The sequence below is a fragment of the Neomonachus schauinslandi genome, chromosome 16, assembly GCF_002201575.2.
Source record: "Neomonachus schauinslandi chromosome 16, ASM220157v2, whole genome shotgun sequence".
In the NCBI taxonomy this organism is placed as follows: domain Eukaryota; kingdom Metazoa; phylum Chordata; class Mammalia; order Carnivora; family Phocidae; genus Neomonachus; species Neomonachus schauinslandi.
This window is the reverse complement of record NC_058418.1, coordinates 15722194-15746164: the sequence shown is the minus strand read 5'-3', so window position 1 is coordinate 15746164 and position 23971 is coordinate 15722194. Positions and strand designations below refer to the sequence as shown.

General features: G+C 36.5%; 1 protein-coding gene across 1 annotated transcript in view; it reads right to left on the bottom strand.

Moving 5' to 3' along the window:
- LOC110590097 (zinc finger protein 567) overlaps positions 1-23971 on the bottom strand; it is a 156349-nt gene that overhangs the window by 114405 nt on the left and 17973 nt on the right. The window contains 3 exon segments of the mRNA XM_021700812.2: positions 12766-14464; positions 18215-18301; positions 18555-18681. Of these exon segments, the coding sequence (XP_021556487.2) occupies positions 12766-14464; positions 18215-18301; positions 18555-18681 (1913 nt within the window).

Genomic DNA, 23971 nt, shown 5'->3' with positions numbered 1-23971 from the left:
ATAGCCAACATGTACATGAAAAGGTACTCAACATCACTAATTATCAGGAAAATGCAAATTAAAATCAGTATTAGATATCACCACATACCTGTTAGAATAGTATTATTAAAAAGGCAAGACTTAACAAGTGTTGGTGATGATATGGAGAAAAGGGGTCCCTTGTACATCATTGGTGAGAATGTAAATTGGTACAGCCACTATGGAAAACAGTATGGAAATTCATCAAAAAGTAAAAATAGTATTATATGATCCAGCAATTCCATTTCTGGGTATATATCCAAAGGAAATAGAATCAGGATCTCAAAGACATATCTGCACTGCCATGTTCATTGCAGCACTAGTCACTAATAGCCAAGATATGGAAACAATCTAAGTATCCATCTATAGAAGAATGGATTAAGAAGATGTGGTGTGTGTGTGTACACTCATAAATACAATGGATGGGGCGCCTGGGTGGCTCAGTCGTTAAGCGTCTGCCTTCAGCTCAGGTCATGATCCTGGGGTCCTGGGATCAAGCCCCACATCCGGCTCCCTGCTCCGCGGGAAGCCTGCTTCTCCCTCTCCCATTCCCCCTGCTTGTGTTCCCTGTCTCACTGTGTCTCTCTCTGTCAAATAAATAAATAAAATCTTAAAAAAAAAAAAAAAAACAATGGAGTAGTTTTCAGCCATGAGAAAGGAATTCTTTTTTTTTTTTTTTAAAGATTTTATTTATTTATTTGAGACAGAATGAGAGAGAGAGAGAGCACATGAGAGGGGGGAGGGTCAGAGGGAGAAGCAGGCTCCCTGCCGAGCAGGGGGCCCAATGTGGGACTTGATCCAGGGACTCCAGGATCATGACCTGAGCCGAAGGCAGCCGCCTAACCAACTGAGCCACCCAGGCGCCCCAAGAAAGGAATTCTTGCCATTTGTGACAACATGGATGGATCCTGAGTGCATTATGCAAGTGAAATAAGCCAGAGAAAGACAAATACTGTACAATCTCACTTATATGTGGAATCTAAAAAAGGCAAACTCAGAAACAGAGTGAGAATGGTGGTTGCCAGAGGTTTGGGGATGGGAAAAGTGGGGAGATATTGGTCAAAGGGTACAAACTTCTAGATATAAGATGAGTAAGTTCTGGGAATCTAATGTACAACATGGTGACTCTAGTTAATACTGAATTATGTAACTGATATTTGGTAAGGAAGTAGATTAACTGTTTTCACCATACCCACAAAAAGGTAATTATATGGAATGATGGAGGGGTCAATTAACCCTTTGTGGTAATCATTTCACAATATATACATGTATCAAATAATCACATTGTACATCTTTTTTTTTAAGATTTTTTTTTTTTAATTTATTCATTTGAGACACAGAGATACAGAGAGAGAGAGAGAGAGTGCATGAACAGGGGGAGAGGCAGAGGGAGAGGGAGAGGAAGAAGCAGGCTTCCCGCTGAGCCAGGAGCTGGACGTGGGGCTTGATCCCAGCACCCTGGGATCATGACCTGAGCCGAAGGCAGATGCTTAACCATCTGAGCCACCCAGGTGCCCCCACATTGTGCATCTTAACTTAGCCAGTGTTATATGTCAGTTATACCTTGGTAAAGGTGGGGGATATATATGTGTCTATATAAAATAAATGCACAAAGCAAAAACTGATAAACTGAAAGAAGTAGATAAATCCGCAATTAATGTGGGAGATTTTAACATTTATCTCTTCCTATTGATAGATAAACAGACAAGAAATCAAGGTACAGAAGAATTCAATGCCATCTAAACGACATCTATAGATTGACAGCAGAGTATGTATTCTTTTCAGTTGCATGTGGAATATTCACCAAGATAAACTATATTCTGGGTCATAAACTAAATCTTCATAAATGTGAAAGAATTGAAATCAGGCCAAGCATTTTCCTTACCAAAATGGAATTAAATTAGAAAAAAATAACAAAGATATTTAGCAAGTCCACAAATACTTAAAAATTAACTGACATGTAATCAACCCATGAGTCAAACAGGAAGTCTCAAACGAAATTAGAGCATATTTTCAACTGAACAAAAGTGGAAATATAGGATATTAATTTATAGGATACAGCCACAGCAGTACCAAGAGGGGAATTTTTTTTAAAGATTTTATTTATTTGTCAGAGAGAGAGAGAGAGTGAGTACAAGCAGGGGGAGTGGCAGGCAGAGGGAGAAGCCAGCTCCTCGCTGAGCAAGGAGCCTGACATAGGACTCGATCCCAGCCAGCGTCCTGGGATCATAACCTGAGCCAAAGGCAGATGCTTAACAGACTGGGCCACCCAGGCATCCCCCAAGAGGGAAATTTTTAGCAACTAACTGGGTTGGTGTCAGAGTAAGTGTAATATAGAGTCAAGATCTTCACCACCACCCAGGCTAACTAGGCCATTCTTTTCTATGGTGAATATGGAGGGCAAATGAAGAGCAATAAAGAGGCACTCCTACCTCTCTCAACCAGGAAGGTATAAAAAGGAGGCTGGTAGGGTGCTAGAACTCCCATTCACACATAATAGTAAGGAGGAGGACTCCTTCCCCCGTCAATGGAGGCTGAGTGAGAAACCTGTGTTTCTGTCTCCCACCTGCCATAACAAGATGGCACACCCCCTTCCCATGTGAGTGGAGTCAGAGAATGCCAGTTTAAACAAGGTTTAAATAAGATTTAGAATCCATCATCATAATAAGAACCAGGAAAATCTCAAATTGAGTGAAAAAAGATATTCAAAAGAGTATCAAGATGACAAAGATATTAGAATTATCTCATAAATACATAAAACTTCACAAAAATGCCTGAAACAAATATACTTGAAACAAAAGAAAAAACAAAGTCTTAGCAAAGAAATGTGAAGTCCAGTGATGAAAATAGAAGATATAAAAAATAAACAAAGGAAAATTAACTGAAAAGTATGATAATGGAAATAAACTTAATAGATGTGCTAACAGCATAAATGGAGGAGACAGAGGAAGGAATCAGAACAACAGAAATTACCCAATCTGAATAACAGAAAATAGACTGAAAAAGAGTGAAAAACAACTCAGGAACCTGTGAGATTATAATACAAGATCTAACATTCCTAACATGGAAGTCCTGGAAGAAAAAATACAACAGGATTGAAAAAGTACTCAAAGAAATAATGACTGAAAATTCCCCCAGTTTGGCAAAAGACCATAAACAGATTCAAGACACTGAGTAACAAGCTTCCCCCCACCTCTGCCCCCAATCAATATCATGTCATATCATAGTCAAACTTCTAAAAACTAAGGACAAAATAAAAATCTTGAAAGTAAGAGAAACACCACCTTAAATTTGGAGGGGGAAATTCAAACAAAAGCAGACTTCTCATAAGAAACCATAGAGGCCAGAAGAAGCGGTACATTTTAAAGCACTGAAAGAACGAATTCCAAATTCCAAGTCCTATATCCAGCAAAAAACCCAAAAAAACCCAAACAGAAACATATATATAAAAATCATTCAAGAATAAAGGGAACCAACATCAGTCATTAGGAAAATGCAAATCAAAACCACAATGAGATACCACTTTACAATCACTGAGATGGCTATAATTAAAAAAAGAAAAGAAAGTAATAATCAATGGCAAGGATGTGGAGAAACCCTTGTAGTGAAGCTGCTGTAGAAAACATTATGGCAGTTCCTCTAAAAAATTAAATATATAATTATCATACAGTACAACAATGACAAATGAATTAAATTAGGGACTAGAACTGATACTTGTATGTGAATGTTCATGGCAGCATTATTCACAATAGCTAAAATTAGGTAGAAGCAACCCAAATGTCCATTATTGGATGAATGGAAAAATAAAATGTGGTATATACATACAATGGACATGTTATTTGGCCTTTAGTAGGAATTAAGTTCTGACACATGCAACATGGATGAAGCTTGAAGATACTACGCTAGGTGGAAGAAGCCAGACACAAATGGACAAATATATGATTCCATGATATGAGGTACCTGGAATAGTCAAGTTCATAGAGACAGAAAGTAGAATAGTAGTTACCACTGGCTGGGAGGAAGTGGTAATAAGGAATTAATGTTTGATGGATACCAAGTTTCAGTTAGGGATGATGAAATATTGGAGATGGATAGTGGTGATGTTTGCAAAACAGTGTGAATGTACTTAATGCCATTGAATTGTACACTTAAAAATTGTTAAACTGGTAAATTTTACATTAAGTATATTTTGCCACAATTAAAACATTTTAAAAAATATGTTGTTGGGGCGCCTGGGTGGCTCAGACGGTTAAGCGTCTGCCTTCGGCTCAGGTCATGATCCCAGGGTCCTGGGATCGAGCCCCGCATCGGGCTCTCTGCTCTGCGGGGAGTCTGCTTCTCCCTCTCCCTCTCCCACTCCCCCTGCTTGTGCTCCCTCTCTCACTGTGTCTCTCTCTGTCAAATAAATAAATAAAATCTTTAAAACAAAAAATATGCTGTTGCCAAGAAACGCACTTCAGATATAAAGATATAGGCAAGTTGAAAGTAATAGAATAGAAAAGGATATATCATGCAAACATTAATCAAAGAAAACCAGAAGTGGCTGTCTTAAAAACACACTTCTAGGGCACCTGGGTGGCTCAGTTGTTAAGCATCTGCCTTCGGCTCAGGTCGTGATCCCACGGACCTGGGATCGGTCCCTCATCGGGCTCCTTGCTCAGCGGGAAGCCTGCTTCTCCCTCTCCCATTTTCCCTGCTTGTGTTCTCTCTCTCGCTGTGTGTCTCTCTCTCTCTGTCAAATAAATAAATAAAAATCTTTTAAAAAAACCCAAACAAAACACACTTCTAAACAATCCATGGGTCAAAGAGGAAGTCTCAAAAACATGTTGAGCTGATTATGGTTTGGGAACCTAATTTTGGAAATAAATACTACATATATAAATTGGTATATGGTAAAAACCAAAATGTATTTTAGTGAATGATAACCAAAGAGACTTACCTGAATTTTAAAAATGAGATGTTAGTGAAAATGGCATTTTCATCAGAAAGAATACTCTCTATTGATAAATAAGTGAACCATATGCAATTTTAAAATACTGCTTTGGTTATTTAATTTTTCTGAGTAAATAAAAATTAAAAATTATTCATAGAAAAAAGACATTGAAATGAATGAAAATAAAACTGAATGAAAGTTTAAAAAACAGGGGCGCCTGGGTGGCTCAGTTGGTTAAGCGTCTGCCTTCGGCTCAGGTCATGATCCCAGGGTCCTGGGATCGAGCCCCACATGAGGCTCCCTGCTCAGCAGAGAGCCTGCTTCTTGCTCTCCCTCTGCCTGCTGCTCTGCCTGCTTGTGCTCTCTCTCTGTCAAATAAAAAAAAAGAAAAAGAAAAGAAAATTAAAAAAAAAATGTATCAAAATTTGTAGGAGGCAGATAAAGCAGGGATGAAAGGGAAATTTATAGCACTAAGTGCATATATTAGAAAAGAGGAAAATTCTCAAATTATTAATCTAACTTCCCAAAACAAGACCTAGAAAAGAAAATAATGGGAAACGAACAGAAGAAAGAACAAATCAAAGTAAGAACAGAAATCAGTGAAACTTAAAACGTAAAAAAAAGATAGGAAAAATCACTGAAATTAAGAGCTGGTTCTTTGGGAAGATCAATAAAATCGACAAACTTCTAGAAAGACCACCACCACCACAAACCCAAAAGACACAGATTACCAATACCCATATGAAATAGCAGATATCACTACTTTGCAGACATCAAAAGGATAAGGGAATACTACAAACAATTCTACGCATAAATTTGACAACTTAGATGAACAACTTACTTGAATCACAAAACTACCACAACACACCCAATATAAAATAATGTGAATGGCCAAAAAACTATTAAGGAAATTTAACCTATAATCTGTAATATATTCCCCAAAAAGAAACCTCCAGGGTCAGATAATTTCATTTGAGAATTTTGCCAAATATTTAAAGAACACAATCTCTTCCAGAAAACAGAATACTAGTATTACCTTGATGCTGAAGACACAGTATAAAAGAAAAAAATACACAGTCTACTATACATTATGAATATAGACACAAAAAATCCTTAAAAAACATTAACAAGGAGAATTCAATATTATATAAAAAGAATTTTACGTGACCAAGTGGGGTTTACTCCAGGGATTCAATGCTGGTTCAATATTTGAAAATCAATCAAGGTAATCTACCATTTCAACAAACTAAAGAAGGAACAAAAAATCAACACAATCAAATCAACTGATATAGGACAAACATTTGACCAAATTCAACTCTGATTCATGATAACAACTCAGAAAAACAGGAATAGAGGGAAACGTCTTCAAATTGATAAAGTATCTACAAAAAAATTACAGTTAATATTATACTTAAGGGTGTAATAGTAAATCCTACCTTGAAGATCAAGAAGCAAGAATTTATCCTCTCACTATTCTTGACATAATCCTTAAATTCTTGTGTATGCAGTAGGGGAAAGAAAGGCAATAAAAGGCCTATAGATAGGAAATAAAACTGTCCTACTTACAGATAACATGATTATGTAGAAAAATTCAATGAGTCATTAAATTTCTAGAACCAACAACTGAGTTCAGAAAAGTCACAAAGTAGAAGACAAACATACAAAAATCAGTTGTATTTCTATATATTAGCAATGGACATGTGGACACTGAAATTAAAAAATACATACTATTTATAATCACTCAAAAATACATAGTAGTGTAAAACAAAACATATGTAGGACTCTTATGTTGAAAACTACACAATGATGAAAGAAATAAAACAAAATATATAGACACAGTGTGTTCATGGATTGGAAGGCCAAGCACCGTAAAGATGTCAATTTACTCCAAATTGATATAGAGGTTTAAATGTAATTCCTATCCAAATCCAGCAAGAATTTTTGTAAATGTACTATTACTACTGTAACAAATGGCTTAAAACACAGATTTATTATTTTACAGTTTTATATGTTAGAAGTCTGACATGGGTCTCACTGGGCTAAAAGCAAGTTGTGGGCAGGCTGCATTCCTTTATGGCCTTTTGGAGGCTCAGGTGGGACCTTCTTCTATCTTCTCCTCTATTCTCCTCCTCCTCTTTCTTCTTAATCTTCTTGTCATTTCCAGCTTCTAGAGGCTGCCTGCCTGCATTCTTTGGCGCATGGCGCTCTTGGTCTCCATCTTCCAAACAGGCAACAACAGGTAGAGTCCTTCTCAAAAGGCATCATTCTGACTTCCTCTTCTGTCTCTTCCATCTTTAAAAAGACCTTTGTGATTACATCATGCCCGTGTGAATAATCCAGAATAATTTATTTAAAGACAGGTGGTTAGCAACCTTGATTCCATCTTGCAATCCCTTGCTATATAACCTGGAAATTCACAGGGATTAAGATGTGGATATATTTGTGAGGCCATTACTTTTTCTATGTTGGTAAATATAAACCAGATTATTATTATTTTTTTTTAAAGATTTTGTTTATTAATCTGACAGAGAGAGACACAGCGAGAGAGGGAACACAAGCAGGGGGAGCGGGAGAGGGAGAAGCAGGCTTCCTGCCGAGCAGGGAGCCTGATGTGGGACTCGATCCCAGGACACTGGGATCATGACCTGAGCCGAAGGCAGACACTTAACGACTGAGCCACCCAGGCGCCCCCCAGATTATTATTTTTTTAAAGATCATTCTAAAATTTATATGGAAAGACATATGAGCTGGAATGTGTAAAGTCCTTTTGATAAAGAATAACAAAGTGGGAGGAATCACTCAACCCAATATCAAGATTTATAGTATAGATACAATAATAAAGGCAGTGTGGTATTAGTAGAAACTGGCCCTTGGATCAATGGAACAAAACAAAGAATCAGAGCTAGATTCACATAAACATGCCCAACTGATTTCTGAGGTATAAAACAAATTCAATGGAGGAAAGACAGCTTTTTCAACAAATGGTGCTGGAGCAATTGAACACTACAGGCAAACAAAAACAAAAAATCCTCTACCTAAGTCTTATACATTATAACTCAATAATATCTCAGTCATATATATGATACAATCATATAACACAAATTAACTCAAAATGGATTGTAGACTTAAATGTGTAACATAAAACTATAAAACTTGCAGGAAAAAAGAAAGAAAAAATTGGGGGGATTTAGACCTAGGTAAAGAGATGAAAACATGATTACCAAAAACATGATTCATAAAAGAGAAATCTGATAAATTAGATCTCATCAAAGTTAAAATCTTTTGCTCTGCAAAAGACTTTGCTAAGAGGATGAAAAGACAACCTACCCACTAGAGGAAAATCCTTGCAAATCACATATCTTGCTAAGTACTAATATCTAATATATATAAAGAACTCTCAATATCCAACAGCAAAAACCCCCACATAACCCCCCCCAAAAAAGAAAAAACAGACAAAAGATATAAACTATACGGATGGTCAATAAACACACAAGAAGTCACTTGTCCCAAGAAAGTTCAAAACCCAGTGGAGTAAATTTCATTAGTTTTCAAGGCCTGACAGTAATCCCCTGTGCCCTGAGACTCTACCTTCCAGGTTGGGTCTCTGCCCTCAAGGCCCATGGCTCATGGTCATTCTTCCTCTTTTCTTGAAGGTAACGCATGTTTATAGTTGAGTATCTTGATCAGCCCTTTTCCTGCCTGTAGAATTTTGGAAACCTGACAGCCTTGTTATTTCATCCTGTCTCTGTTCTTGTCAGTCCAAGCTAGCAGTGTTTCTGCTGATACAAAATTTGCAAAGACCTTACGGGTTGTGGGTCTTCTCTGTTTGTCACAGGGATCCACACAATTAGTCAGGAGGCAGGACAAACTGCCCACACTCAAAAAAAAAAAAAAAAAAAAAGCCATCACTGTTAGGCAACCATCTCTATTCATTTCTATTGAGATGGTTGATTGGATCCATGAGTCACATACCTAATCTCTTCAGCTAAAGTTGTCCAGGCACACCCTCTCTCCAGAGCAAGCTTTCTCCAGTGAATCTCCTAATTTCAGCATCCTTTGCAGTTTGGATAGGCTAATTCCCCCAAATAACCAGACTGTGGTTCCTTTTTGCATAATAGTTACTTCCTCAATTTCTCTTTTCTTTCACATTTTACTATAAGCAGCAAGAATACACCAGGTCCCACCTTCAACATTTTCCTTGGAAATTTCCTCAGCCAAGTATTCAAATTCATCACTTACAAGTTTGCTTTTCACACAACTATAAAACACAATTCAGCCAAGTTTTCTGCTATGTAATACGAATTATCTTTCCACCAGTTTCCAGTAATAGTTTTCTCATTTTCTTTTGAGCCCTCACCAGAAACACTATTAAATGTTAATATTTGTAGTAACATTCTCCTCATGAGGATATATGTATCCTCTAAGAAAATAGCTTTCTCAATCTTGCTCTTTTCCTCCTGAGCCTACACCTTACCATCCCTAAGCCTAACAGTCTGTTTAAGGCAATCTAGGCTTTTCTATCATGTGGCTTAAAATTCTTCCAGCCTCTACCCATTGCCAAAATGCACTTCCACATTTTTAGGTGTTTGTTTTAGCAGAGCCCCATTTCCTGGTACCAAAATCTGTATTAATGTCCTGGAGCTACCATAAAAATCATCACAAATTTGGTGGTTAAAACAAGAAAATTGCAGTATATTTATAAAGTAGCACACTTACAAAATTAAATTGAATGGACTTGATTTTAAATGGAAAAGTTAAAAATTATACATTTAAAAACAGAAAAATCATACAGAAAACTTCGCTTCTGCCACTTCTTTGAATTTTTGCAGGGACACTTCAAGTGGGTAACATTTTGTGGACAAACATTTGCATAGTATCTTTTTTGCCCCTTCCCTCTTTAGCCAACTGAGATATATTACATCCCACAGATTTGCATGAGGAGGGCTTACTATAGGATTGGGAGTAAGGGAAATGTAAAATGTGAAATATAGGTTTAGGATATTTGCTGTTTGTCCTAGGGTACCAAAGGAGTCTGGGACTGGCCTACCTGTTTTTAATGTTTTCATTATAATGAATACAGTAGCAATGTGTCTCTTCTAATAATACTCCATTCCATCCCCTCCTATAAGTGATATATATTTTGGTGGGTATAGTAACTATGATAGGAGAGTAGAAATTGCAGGAGATCTTGGAAAACAGTTAAGAGCATAAATATGTAGAGGTTCCCAATGATGACTATACAAATACTTTTGACTTGTTTATATAACCTCCTATACTGGAAGTTCTAGTAGGTAAGAAAACAGCCTAGTCATCTGTGAGTTCGTAATTGTATTTTTAAGTTTAGCCATTTAAAACACTGTCCGTTAGTACACCAGATTTTCTAGTACCTCATACACAAGACCTATAAAACATGAATTTTATGTACTATGTATAGCAATAAGTATATGCATACAATGCTCTACTGAAAACAAAACATGGCTATTTCAGGACATAATTAGTAAACCAGGAGGCAGGATAGCACATGTAGGAATGCTAGATAATTTATTTTTATGACAGGCACAGAAATGCATAGGAGAGAAGAAACAAATGAGAGTAGACTATCCAAGAAAAAGTGACTCACACATTCCCAACATCTTTGGTTGGTTGAGGCTAGAACAGATTCAGTTGTACCACTACCTCCCCACTCACTACATACCCAGGAAAAAGGATAGGCTTACATCCTCAGTTGTGAGTATAATTCTTTTGTTAATTGCCAATTGTTAGCATATAATAGTATTTATTCATATACAAATATAGATTTATTCAAATGAAACAATTACTAGATTCTCATATTTATGAATACAGACCCTATAACTTACCTATTTATTTTATTCTAGTATGTTCAAACTGCCCACACTCAAAAAACAAAACAAACCCCAAACCTCAAAAGACCCCATTCCCAGTAAGCATAAATAATTATTTGTAAAGGCTAAATTCCACAATGTTCTGTCTGGCCAGACAAGGCATTATATTTTCTATGACCCTCTCAAGTCTGAATTCTTATCATGTCGGAATTTCCTTATCACCCACTTTTTTTTTCTCTCAAGTTATCTGCAAGCCCTGGACAAGCATGTTTCCATTTATTATCCACTGGCAATTGCCGTCCCTTTCTGTAAGACAGACGGCCTCAATTGGGGGGCAGGGGAAGCTTATTTAAATTTCCACTGCATTTTATTATACAGAGTAACAGTGTATACAGTAAATATATGTTATAAATAATCAGGGGCTTTCAGTAACACTGTTCAAGGTGCTGCTGAATTTACTATTTTCACAGAAAAGATGCTATAGATGTTATTGTTTTAGCAGATTTCCAATTCTCAAACATCACAATCTCTCCAGTGATTTTTCTCCTTTTTAAAAGATTTTATTTTTTTCTTGAGAGAGAGAGAGAGCAACAGAGACCACAAGTGGGGAGGAGAGGGAGAAGCAGGCTCCCTGCTGAGCAGGGAGCCCGATGCGGGAATCGATCTCGGGACCCTGGGATTATTATCTGAGCCCAAGGCAGACACTTAACCAACTGAGCCACCCAGGTGCCCCTCCAGTGATTTTTCATTTGAGAAGTTCAGAGACCCACACTTCCTGAGAAAAATCAAGGTATAAAGGCTTACTTATATATCTATTTCATAATTCTGTCTACAGTGACTTATTCTCCCAAATTTTACTCATCTATGTCACTTCTTGGTCTCCCTTTCTCTAGTATGAATTCTTTGATGTTGAATAAGGTGTAAGTTATGGCTAAAAGTATCCCTATAATCGTGACAACTGTAGGGCTCCCTCCAATATGAATTCTCTGGTTTTGTGTAAGGTTTAAGCCACAGCTAAAGAGTCTTTTTAAAATTTCTTACATTCATATACTCATGACTAACAGTCTTCTTACAATTATAACACTATATGGATTTTTTTAGAATTCTCCAGTTGGATGACTGCTAAAAGACCTTTCTCCACATTGCTTACAGTCAGAGCTGTTACTCTCCAAAGTGAATCAACTCATAGTCAGAAAGGTCTGAGATGTCTGGCAGTTATCTACCATAGCTGAAGAAACTTGCATATACCCTTGGACTGAGTAATTCATCTTAATATAAGATTAACAGAAATACACACACACATGAATATTTATAGCATTTATAGCAGTATTTTTATTATAACACAAAATTATAAAAAATACCAATATCCATCAAGAGGATAAATATGGTATATTTTAAAATGAAGAGTAAAGAGAATGAAAATGAACACATTGCTGCCACATGCAATAATGTGTGAATCTTAAAAATGTTGAGTGAAACAAGACACAAAAAAATTCATGACACATGATAAAACATACATAAAGTTTAAAGACATGCAAAGACTACTTCATGACGTTATAAGCCAGGTACATGGTAATCTTTGGGGAAGTAACAACTTTTTAATTCCAGAGCATAAGGAGAAATATATTTCATATTTTCTTTTATAAAAACTGATTTTATTACCATTTTGTATCTTGCCTCTGCATGTATTATGTAAAACTTTTTTAAAAAATAAACTGAGTCAACAGAACTTGAAAACTTAAAAATTAGCTTCATTTCTGATAGAGTTCAATAACAATGATCATACCCATTATATATGCTAGTAAACAGTAGATAGTTATGTAGTTGGTACTTTAACTATTATTACATTTGTGATTAAAATTACCTTATTAAAATGTTTTAGCATGCTTTTTTTTTTAAACTAAAGTTTTACAATAACTTGGAAAGGGTTTACAAAGAAGTCACATCATTTATTGCATTTCTATGTTTTCTCCCTTGTGAGTTCTCTGATGGACAATGAGGTTTCTCTTATAACTGAAGGACTTATCACACTCATTACAAATATAGGGTTTCTCCCCTGTGTGAGTTCTCTGATGTACGATGAGATTTGTCTTCTGGCGGAAGCACTTCCCACATTCATTACATTTATATGGTTTCTCTCCTGTATGAGTTCTTTGATGATGAATGAGATATGACTTCCTGCTAAAGGCTTTCCCACACTGAGGGCATTCATAAGATTTCTGTCCTGTATGTATTTTCTGATGTACAGTTAGAGTTGCTTTCTGGCGAAAAGACTTCCCACATTCATTACAGATATAGGGTTTCTCCCCTGTATGAATTCTCTGATGTAGATTCAGATTTGTCTTCTGACTGAAGGATTTCCCACATTCATTACATTCATATGGTTTCTCTCCTGTGTGAGTTCTGTGATGATCAATGAGGTATGACTTCATCCTAAAGGCCTTCCCACAGTGAGGACATTCATAGGATTTTTCCCCTGTATGTGTTCTCTGATGTGCCACAAGGGTTGTCTTCTGGCGGAAGGACTTCCCACATTCATTACAAATATAGGGTTTCTCCTCATTATGAGTCTTCTCATGAAGAGCAAGGGTTGTCTTCTGGGAGAAAGATTTTCCACATTCATTACAAATATAGGGCTTTTCCCCTGTATGAGTTCTCTGATGTACAGTAAGGTTTGCCTTCTGATGAAAGGACTTCCCACATTCTTTACAAATATAGGGTTTCTCTCCTGTATGAATTCTCTGATGTAAAGAGAGTGTTGTCTTCTGGCGGAAGGACTTCCCACAGTCATTACACTCATACGGTTTCTCTCCTGTATGAGTTCTCTGATGACGAATGAGGTGTGACTTCAATCTGAAGGCATTCCTACACTGTGGACATTCATATGATTTCTCCCCTGTATGTGTTCTCTGATGATCAGTGAGGGCTGTCTTTAGGCGGAAGGACTTTCCACATTCATTACAAACAAAGGGTTTCTCTCCTGTGTGAGTTCTCTGATGATCAATGAGATAGGACTTCCTTCTAAATGAATTTCCACATTGATGACACTGATAGGGTTTTTCCTCTGTGTGAATTCCCTGATGCAGAATCAATACTGATTTTCTGCAGAAGGACTTCCCACATTCAGTGCATGTATGTTTTTTTTCAATATTGGTTGCTCTTCTCCTTTTATTATACTCAGATGGGTTTTCCCTTCTGTGAGCTCTATTATGTGTAATTAAGCCTCCCTTTTTAAGGAAGGCTTTCTCACAGTCATTATATCCAAATGACTGTGCTGGAGTTTCTACCTTATGATATTGCATAAGTACTTCATTATGACTGACAGCCCTGCCACGTTGATTATGGGATTTGACTCCAGGTTGAGCTGTCTCCACTTTAGCACTGAGGAGTGATTTCCCATATCCATTATACTCACTAAGTCTTTTTCTTGCAGGACTTAGATTACTGATGATTAATTCTGAAACATTTTTCAAAATCTTTCCATGAGTGTCATATTGAGGAGGTAGATTTTTTGAATTAATAGGGTTTTTGCTTAAAGTAAATGTCTTTTCATACGCATTACTGTTTTCCTTAATCAGTTTTTTGTGGTTGATGAATACAACTGATCTAGAAAACTTATCTTGGTGTTCCTTGAATTTCACTAAAAAGTCTTCCTCTTTCCAATTTTCTTCTACAAAAGAATATAATTAATAACAATTTGTGAATCTTCACATATTTGCTATGGAAAGAAGTTGTACTAGTATCTAGCATATGAGATCAAGAAAGACCCAGGACAAATTACTCCCTGCCTGGGAAAAGACACAAAACCTAAATAAAAACCCTGCCTCAGTGTGGAAAAAAATAAAAAATTAAGCAATGTACATTAGCAACTTCTGCACTTTGTACCAGAACTTCATACAGAAAGTGAAACAAATACACCAAGCAGTGAGGAGAAGACAAAGAATGGTGAGAGACTGATGCTTGGATAGGTGGATTCAGAAGCAATGAAGTGAACCTTTCAAAGACAATAAACTTTAAGTAGGATGGACAAGAAAAATTAGTAGAAAAGCTTGTTCAAGAAAAATACTAGAGGAAGGATTACTTTTGGAGAACACAGATCAGAGCCTGTATTTTTATACATTCATCCCTAGATTGTGAGGCAAAACACTTCCAGTTGTTCCACCACCCCTATCCATGTAGCTATCAATGGCTAATTAATCTTCCAAGTATCAATTTCCTAGTGTTTAGAGAGACACTTTTTCTAAAAAGATACATTTTAGAGAGAAAGAGTACACATGCAAGTGGGGGGAGAGGGAGAGAAGCAGACTCCTGAGGAAGCAGACTCTCCAGTGAGTGCAGAGCCTGATGTGGGGCTTCATCTCAGGACCTTGAGATCATGACTGGAGCCAAAATCAAGAGTTGGACTGTCAACCAACTGAGCCACCCAGGAGCCCCTAGAAAGACAATCTTTTTTTTTTTTTTTTTTTAAGATTTTATTTATTTATTTGACAGAGAAAGAGACAGTGAGAGAGGGAACACAAGGGGGGGGGTGAGAGAGGGGGCAGGGAGCCCTATGCGGGGCTCAATCCCAGGATCCTGGGATCATGACCTGAGCCAAAGGCAAATGCTTAACAACTGAGCCACCCAGGCGCCCCGAAAGACAATCTTATAGCCTAGGCTCTAATCCCCCATATAGCTGGGAATCATTTTCTCTTGTGAGAAAAGAGCTAAGAAAATACTTCCACAGGAATTATAAAACTGGGGGTACATTTACTGGCATATTCATATTGCTATTATCTATCCTTCTAGGATGGTTCAATAACAAAAATCTCATGACCATCAATTATAACTATTCCTCTTTGTAGACTTACTTTTTCATGTTTAAAGACTGCTGCAAGTCTTTCCCCAATAAAATAACTTTTCTTAACTCAGTTTTCCATATGCTGGACAAGATTAGATTGTTCATTCTCATTCTAAATCATTAACTTTAACCTTCATTTCTCTTATAATTTTGTAGCTATATTTGACTTCTGTTACTCTGGAATCATCCACATCCAATAGAACAATGTTAAACCTAGGTTTTTTTCCTTCAGTCCATTACCCTCAACACGAACATAAAAGGAACCTCTGTAAACAAGACTTTAAATCACCTAGATTCACTTTTTATACTCAAACAAGCTTTCAGCGTTGTCCACGTATCTGACAAATCTCACACATAACAACAGAAGGCCTCATATTTATTGCCTTATAAATATCTCACTTAATCACATGCTTTGCTCATGTTCTTTTAATCATTTGGCTTGCCTTCCAGTCTTATTTCTGCTCATATTTAGGTAATTAAAAAAAAATGCTATCATTCGATGATATGAAAATTCCTTCACTTATTTCCCCCCACCACTTTAAGCACTATTTCTTTATAACTTGAAAATGGTTATAGTCTAGGAAAGTCTTTTTAACAAATCTTTTTACAAGCTTAATCAAGTCATAAATATTTCATGAAAAATGCAGATTTTGATAGTAATCCTTTTTCATAGAAAAAAATACTTTATTGGTTATCTCCTTTGAACTCTTCTGAGTGTACATTAACACTGTGTATCCTACCTAGATAGATAGTGCTTGGCAGAATTCAACCATTTCAATCAGAATCTATACAGTGATGGCCTGAGCAGGTATCTGAAAGGAATTACCAGTATGAGCTTTCTGAATAGAAGAAAACATACCTCCTCTGTATAGCTCCACAGTTAATGAAGCAACTACTGAGTCCTTAACATATTATACACTACAGCAAAAAAGATTCGAACAGAGGATCTTATCCTCTTAAGGAAAAAATCCTTAAATATAAACCATGTATAATCAGGTATCAAATTATATAACCATATCCAAGAGTTGTGTTTTAGTTAGTAGGTAGCATGGGAATTCAGAAAAAGAATGTGGAGTAGTTAAGGAACAATTTATGGAGAAAAAAAATCTCAAGACTTAACTTAAAAGATATATAGTATATGAAAGGGAGAACACAACACAATGAAAAGTACATACATCTTCACAAATCATAGATGTGTGAAGAACATTGAGGAGACTAGATCAAGTGGAAATTACCAAGTTTTCCACAGGGAGAAAAATAAAGCTGAAAAGACCAAATGAAGACTTATTTTAGTAGTCCTTGAATCAAGAATTTCAATTTCATATAATAATAGGGAACAATAAATTGAAAGAGTTAAGACAAAATTAGAGGAAAGCCAAGATGTAATTATTATAGTCAAGACATGAAATAAGGTAACATCATTTTGTATGACATCAGTGAAAAATGAAAATATGGGAAGATGTAAGTAAATATATCTCACAGGCTGATAAACATAATACAAATTGTGAAGAGATCCACAAGAGATGGTGATAGAGACAGAAAAAGCTGGTGTCATGGTAGAAATAAAATAATTTGGAAATAGATAATGAGGAAGAATTTAAAAGCTAGGCAATTTCATGATTTTCATTTCAACATAATGTCACAAAATAGATGAAACATCAGAGTTCAGAACTCCTGAAGTACTACAGTGAAGGTGGGAGAAATGTGCTGAGTATGTCGGTGTTAGAGACATCTACATAAAACAAAGAGCTTCAGTCCTCAGAATGGATGAGATTACTATAATTTAAAGGCAGATCCCTTGAGGTCAAATCAGAGAAATAAGACTGAGAGTCTAGTAAAACAATATACATTTAAAAATATATGTATCAGTGACTATTACATGCCAGGTATTGTTCCAGGCAATATGGCCAGTAATGAAGAAAACAGAACAAGTTGGAAATAATCACTAAGGGAATCAGGATAAGAATAAGTAATGTTTTACTCACACCAAGGGTTGACTTCAGGTGTGATGATCAGCCATATAAAATGAACCACAAAAGTTTACTGGAAGAAAATGATAACTGTGGAATTATCAATCTAGCCAAGGCAAGTGAGTTTTAAAACCAACAGCTAGATTTGTGGTGAGAAGGGGAGCTTATTAGACTTAGCACAGAAAACAAATCTGAGGTAATAAAAAGAAAAAGAAAAAAAATGGAAAGCAGTGAGAAGAAAAACATTAACCAAGAATATTCTCTTCTTTAAAAATAGATTTAAGAATGCCTAAAAGAAATATATACAACGGCAAGAAGATAAAGGACTGAGCCTAGAAAAAGACACAAATCAAGAAAAAAGATCTAAAGGAAGGCTTATAGTACATTTTGATTGAGTGGCAACTATCCTTGATAACATCAAGCAAACTAGAAAAGAATATTATATTGGGAAAGTGATATTTAAAAGTTTAAATTTTGCAGGCATGATGATCATTTAAAAATTTAGGAGCCTTTAAAAAGACAAAATATTTCAAAGGTGCCACCCACCACATGACCATTTTAAAATTTATTCTCCACTAGACTTTATCCACCTGAAGAGTCAGAAACTCACCTAAGCAGGCATGACCTGTAAATGATGTCCATGGCTCTTCTCCTCGTTCCAACTTGAGGATCACATCAGGTTTGGTCATGTGACACCCTGATAAAGAAAAATTTGGATTAAGTTGCTTAGGCCTCAATACATTTGAAAAATTAGTACAGTACATTTTCAATGCAAATTAAGATACTTCTTCATGTAAGAGAAAACTTAACATCTTGTTCTGGGTAAGACACAATTATCCTCTCTGTTGACAAATAATTCATCACCTCTTAAGCCTGAAATTCAGGGCATAATTCAGGCACTTTGAAAGGAAATGTATACTACTGGAATTTTCAAAGAGAGTTTTTCTTACCCACAGAGATGAGATGGCAATAGTTTTCCAACATCACATCCATGTAGAGAGTCTTCTGAGCAGGATCCAGGTGCTGCCACTCCTCCCGAGTGAAGTCCACAGTCACATCTTTGAATGACACTGATGACTGCAATGGATTGGGACTATGATCAGAGTAAGCTGACTAGATATTGTGGACTACTTTTGATCCTGCTCCTTTGGGGCATTCATATGAATATAAAGAAAGCCAATCATTTTTGTCTTGTGATTTACATGGTAAGATAAACAAAAGTGAAGGCAGAAGTAACTGGCACTGAATTTATTTAATAATTAATTCTAAAAATATTTACGTGAAGTCGCTTTGTACCCCAAAACTGCATTCGTTTACTGGAATGCCAAGACATACAAAGCATGGTCCCTACATAGCCTCAAAGCAAGGAACACACACCTTTAATAAGGTATGTATAAACACAAACCTGCTAGAAGGTGTTACAGGTACTACAACAAAAGAATATACAAGATGCAGTATATTACAAGGGGAGCACAACTGAGGAAGTAAAATTTTTCCCTGTCAAGATTATGTTATGTGGGAAGAATATGGTTTTAGAATGCATAGGAACAACTGGCATCCCAAACTAATACAGTGAATTGGTCATGAAAACGATCCCTCAGATAATCATTATTTAGAATTAACATATATTTCTGAACATAATATATAATAAATGACAGATGGCACTGGAAAATAATCAAAGCAAGCAAAAACTGAAGAATTTATTCTTAATGGACAGCAACTGCAATGGGTAAGAACTGTTCAGTTCATGGCTTTTTTTTTGCATGAAGGTAGCAGAAACCCTACAGCTCCTGAGGCAGAATTTAGAACTGGCAGATAAGCTGGAGATTTAGAAATAAATTCATTCATTCATTCTTTCTTTTCTTTCTCTCTCTCTCTCCCTCTCTTTTTCTTTTCTTTTCCCTTCCTTCCTTCCTTCTCTTTCTTTCTCTCTTTCTTTTTTTAAAGTAGGCTCCATGCAGTGTTGAGCCCAATGCGGGCCTTGAACTTATGACCGTGAGATCAACACCTGAGCTGAGATCAAGGGATGCTTGACCAATTGAGTCAGCCAGGCACCCCTGGAAATAAATTACTGAAGTGAGAGAACTACAGAAAGGATAAGAACCAAAATCAGAGTATAAACGCTGCCAGAACTCCAGGTTGGTAGTTAAACTAAGCAATTGTTGGAGACATCACAGAGGACTTAGCAAGATACCAGAAAAGAGTTCTGAAAAATAGAAGTGCACCTACACCTAGTGAGATTCTGAGATTTCTGCATTTTTTTTATTAACAGCATTACATAACCTGCTCATAGCTCAAGCAGAAGAAAACTGAAGCCTTACTGGATGGAGGTGTCAGAAAATTGCAGCTCACAGAGCAGCAGGAAATATAGGGGGTGAACACTGGAAGAAAGAGCCCTACAGAAAGTAAGCCCTAAAATATAAGTGTAAACACCAATTCCTTAATAAAGAGCTAAAGTACGTGAACACAAAAAGAACTGACCTCCCCTCCCCTAAGGGGGCTAGGGTCAAAAAGCAGCAGGTGGAAGCTGAAAGAACTGAACTGATATATCAGCTGCTTTACACTTGAGGGTGGGGGCAGTTTTAAAGTTCGATTTCAAGCAAATTAGTTGCCTGCTTAAAAAAAAACCAATAATCCTCAGAAAAAAAAGACAGAATGAAATTACTGTATTATTCATGATATTCAGGTTTCTAGCAAAAATTACTAAACACACAAACAAAACAAAACAAGAGGAAGGGGTATGACCCATATTCAGAAAAAGCCAGAGAAACTAATCCCTAGTGGGCCCCAATGTTGGATTTTGCCAAAAAAAGGCTTCAAAGCAGCTATTTTTAATGTGTTCAAAGAAGTAATGAAAAACCTGGGCATGGAAATAGATATAAGTAAAAAATCAATACATGAATGAAAATGAACTATTAAAATGTATTTGATTGACACAAGAGACAACATATATAAGAACAGATGACTAAAAAACAGGTTGGGGTGCCTGGGTGGCTCAGTCAGTTAAGTATCTGACCCTTGATTTCAGCTCAGGTCATGATCTCAGGGTCGTGGGACTGAGCCCTACATTGGGCTCCATGCTCAGTGGGGAGTTGGCTTGAGATTCTCTCTCTCCCACTCCCCCTACTCCTCCCTCCCCTAAAATAAATAAATAAATCTTAAAAAAAAAAAAAAACCCCAAAACAGGTTAGGATAAGAAGCCAATCAGAAAAGGCTGTATGATTCCAACTATATGATATTCTGGGAAGGCAAAACTATGGAGATAGTTTAAAAAAAAAAAAAAAAAAGGAAGGGACAAGGGATGAATAGGTGTAGCACAGAGGATTTTTAGAGCAGTGAAACTATTCCATATAATACTATAATGGCGGATATATCATTATATATTTGTGAGAATCCACTGAATATATAAGACCAAGAGTGAACCTTAATGTAAACTACAGACTTTGGGAAATAATGATGTGTTAATGTAGGTTCACTGTAATAAATGTATCACTCTAGTGCAAAATGTTGATAATGGGGACGCTATTCTTGTGTAGGGGCAGGGGGTAAATGGAAACTCTGTACTTTCTTTTAAAAAAAGATTTTATTTTTAAGTAATCTTTATGCCCAATGTGGGGCTTGAACCCAAAATCCCAGATTAAGAGTCACATGCTCCATGGACTGAGCCAGCCAGGAGCCCTGAAACTGTACTTTCTATACAATTTTGCCATGAACCTAAAACTACCTTAAAATACAGAATATATTTAAAAGGATTAAAAAAGAGGGTTAGTAAAGGCACCTGCAGATTGAAAGTGAGGGGATGGAGAACCATTTATCATGCTAATGGACATCAAAAGAAAGCTGAGGAGCCATATTTTTTCAGGCAAACTAGATTTTATTTTATTTTATTTTAAGATTTTATTTATTTGACAGAGCAAGAGAGAGATCACAAGAGCAGCAGGCAGAGGGAGAGGGAGAACAGGTTCCCCGCTGAGCAGAGAGCCCTATGTGGGGCTTGATCCCAGTTCCCTGGGATCATGACCCGAGCTGAAGGCAGACAGGCAACCAACTGGGATCCACCCAGGCACTCCCAAATGAGATTTTAAACCAAAGACTGTAACAAGATATGAAGAAGGGCATTATATCATAATAAAGGGGCCTATCCAACAAGAAAATCTAACAAGTGTAAATATTTATGCTCCCAATTTGGGAGTACTCAAATATACAAATCAATTAATAACAAACATAAAGAAGTTCATTGGTAAAAATACAATAATAACAGGGGATTTTAACACCACTTACAGCAAAGGAAAGATCATCTAAACAGAAAATCAACAAGGAAACAATGGCTTTGAATGACACACTGGACCAGATGGACTTAATAGATATATTCAGAACATTTCATCCTAACGCAGCAGAATACACATTTTTTTCCAGTGCACATGGAACATTTTCCAGAACAGATCACATACTGGGTCACAAATCAGGCCTCAACAAGTACAAAACAACTGAGATCTTACCATACATATTTTCTGACCACAACGCTATGAAACTTGAAGTCAACCACAAGAAAAAATTTGGAAAGACCACAAATACATGTTAAAGAACATCCTACTAAAGAATGAGTGGGTTAACCAGGAAATTAAAGAAGAAATTAAAAAAAAAATACATGAAAGCAAATGAAAGTGAAAACATGACAGTCTAAAACCTTTGGGATGAAGCAGAAGTGGTCCTAAGAGGAAGTACATAGCAATACAGGCCTGTCTCAAGAAACAAAACTCTCAAATACACAACCTAACTTTATACCTAAAGGAGCTAGAAAAGTAAGAGGAAAAAAAGCCTAAAGCCAGCAGAAGAAGGGAATAATAAAGATTAGAGCAGAAGTAAATAATAGACAAATAATAGAAAAAAAAAAAACCCCAGTAGAACAGATCAATCAGACTAAGAGCTGGTTCTTTGGAAGAATTAATAAAATTGATAACCCCGTAGCCAGACTTACCAAAAAGAAAAGAGAAGGACCCAAATCAATAAAATCACAAATGAAAGAGAAGACATCACAACCAACACTACAGAAATATAATTATAAGAGAACATTAAAAATTATATGCCAACAAACTAGGCAATCTGGAAGAAATGGATGAATTCCTAGAAACATAAATTACCAAAACTGAAACAGGAATAGAAAATTTGAACAGACCCATAACCAGCAAAGAAATTGAATCAGTAATCAAAAATCTCCCAACAAACAAAAGTCCAGGGCCTGATGGCTTCCCAGGAGAATTCTACCAAACACTTTTTTTTTTTTTTTTTAAGATTTTATTTATTTGACAGAGAGAGACACAGTGAGAGAGGGAACACAAGCAGGGGGAGCGGGAGAGGGAGAAGCAGGCTTCCCATGGAGCAGGGAGCCCAATGCGGGCCTCGATCCCAGAACCCTGGGATCATGACCTGAGCCAAAGGCAGACACTTAACTGTCTGAGCCACCCAGGTGCCCCTCTACCAAACATTTAAAGAAGAGTTAATACCTATTTTTCTCAAAACGTTCCAAAAAATAGAAATGGAAGGAAAACTCCCAAACACATTCTACAAGGCCAGCATTACCTTGATTCCAAAACCAGTCAAAGACCACACTAAAAAGGATAATTAAAGGCCAATATCCCTGATGAACATGAATGCAAAAATTTTCAACAAGATACTAGCAAACCGAATCCAACAGTACATTAAAACAATTATTCACCATGATCAAGTGGGATTTATTCCTGGGCTGCAAGGGTAGTTCAATATTTGCAAATCAATCAACGTGACATGCTACATTATTAAAAGGATAAGAACCATACAATCCTGTCAAGAGATGAAAAAAAAGCATTTGACAAAATATAGTATCGATTCTTGATAAAAACCCTCAACAAACTAGGGATAGATGGAAGATACCTCAACATCATAAAGGCCATATACAAAAGACCCACAGTTAATATCATCCTTGATGGGGAAAAATGAAAGCCTTTCCTCTGTGGTCAGGAACAAGACAAGGGTGTCCACTCTCATAATTGTAATTTAACATAGTACGAGAAGTCTTAACCTCAGCGATCAGACAACAAAAAGAAATAAAAGGTATCCAAATTAGCAAGGAAGAAGTCAAACTTTCACTATTCACAAACAATATGATACTTTATGTAGAAAACCTGAAAGACTCCACCAAAAAATTGCTAGAATACAGGAATTCAGCAAAGTTGCAGGATACAAAATCAACATAAAGAAATTTTTATACACCAATACACCTTTGATCAAGGAATCAAATACCATTTACAGTTGCACCAAGAACCATAACTTTCCTAGGAATAAGCCTAACCAGAGTAAAAGATCTGAACTCTGAAAACTATAGAACACT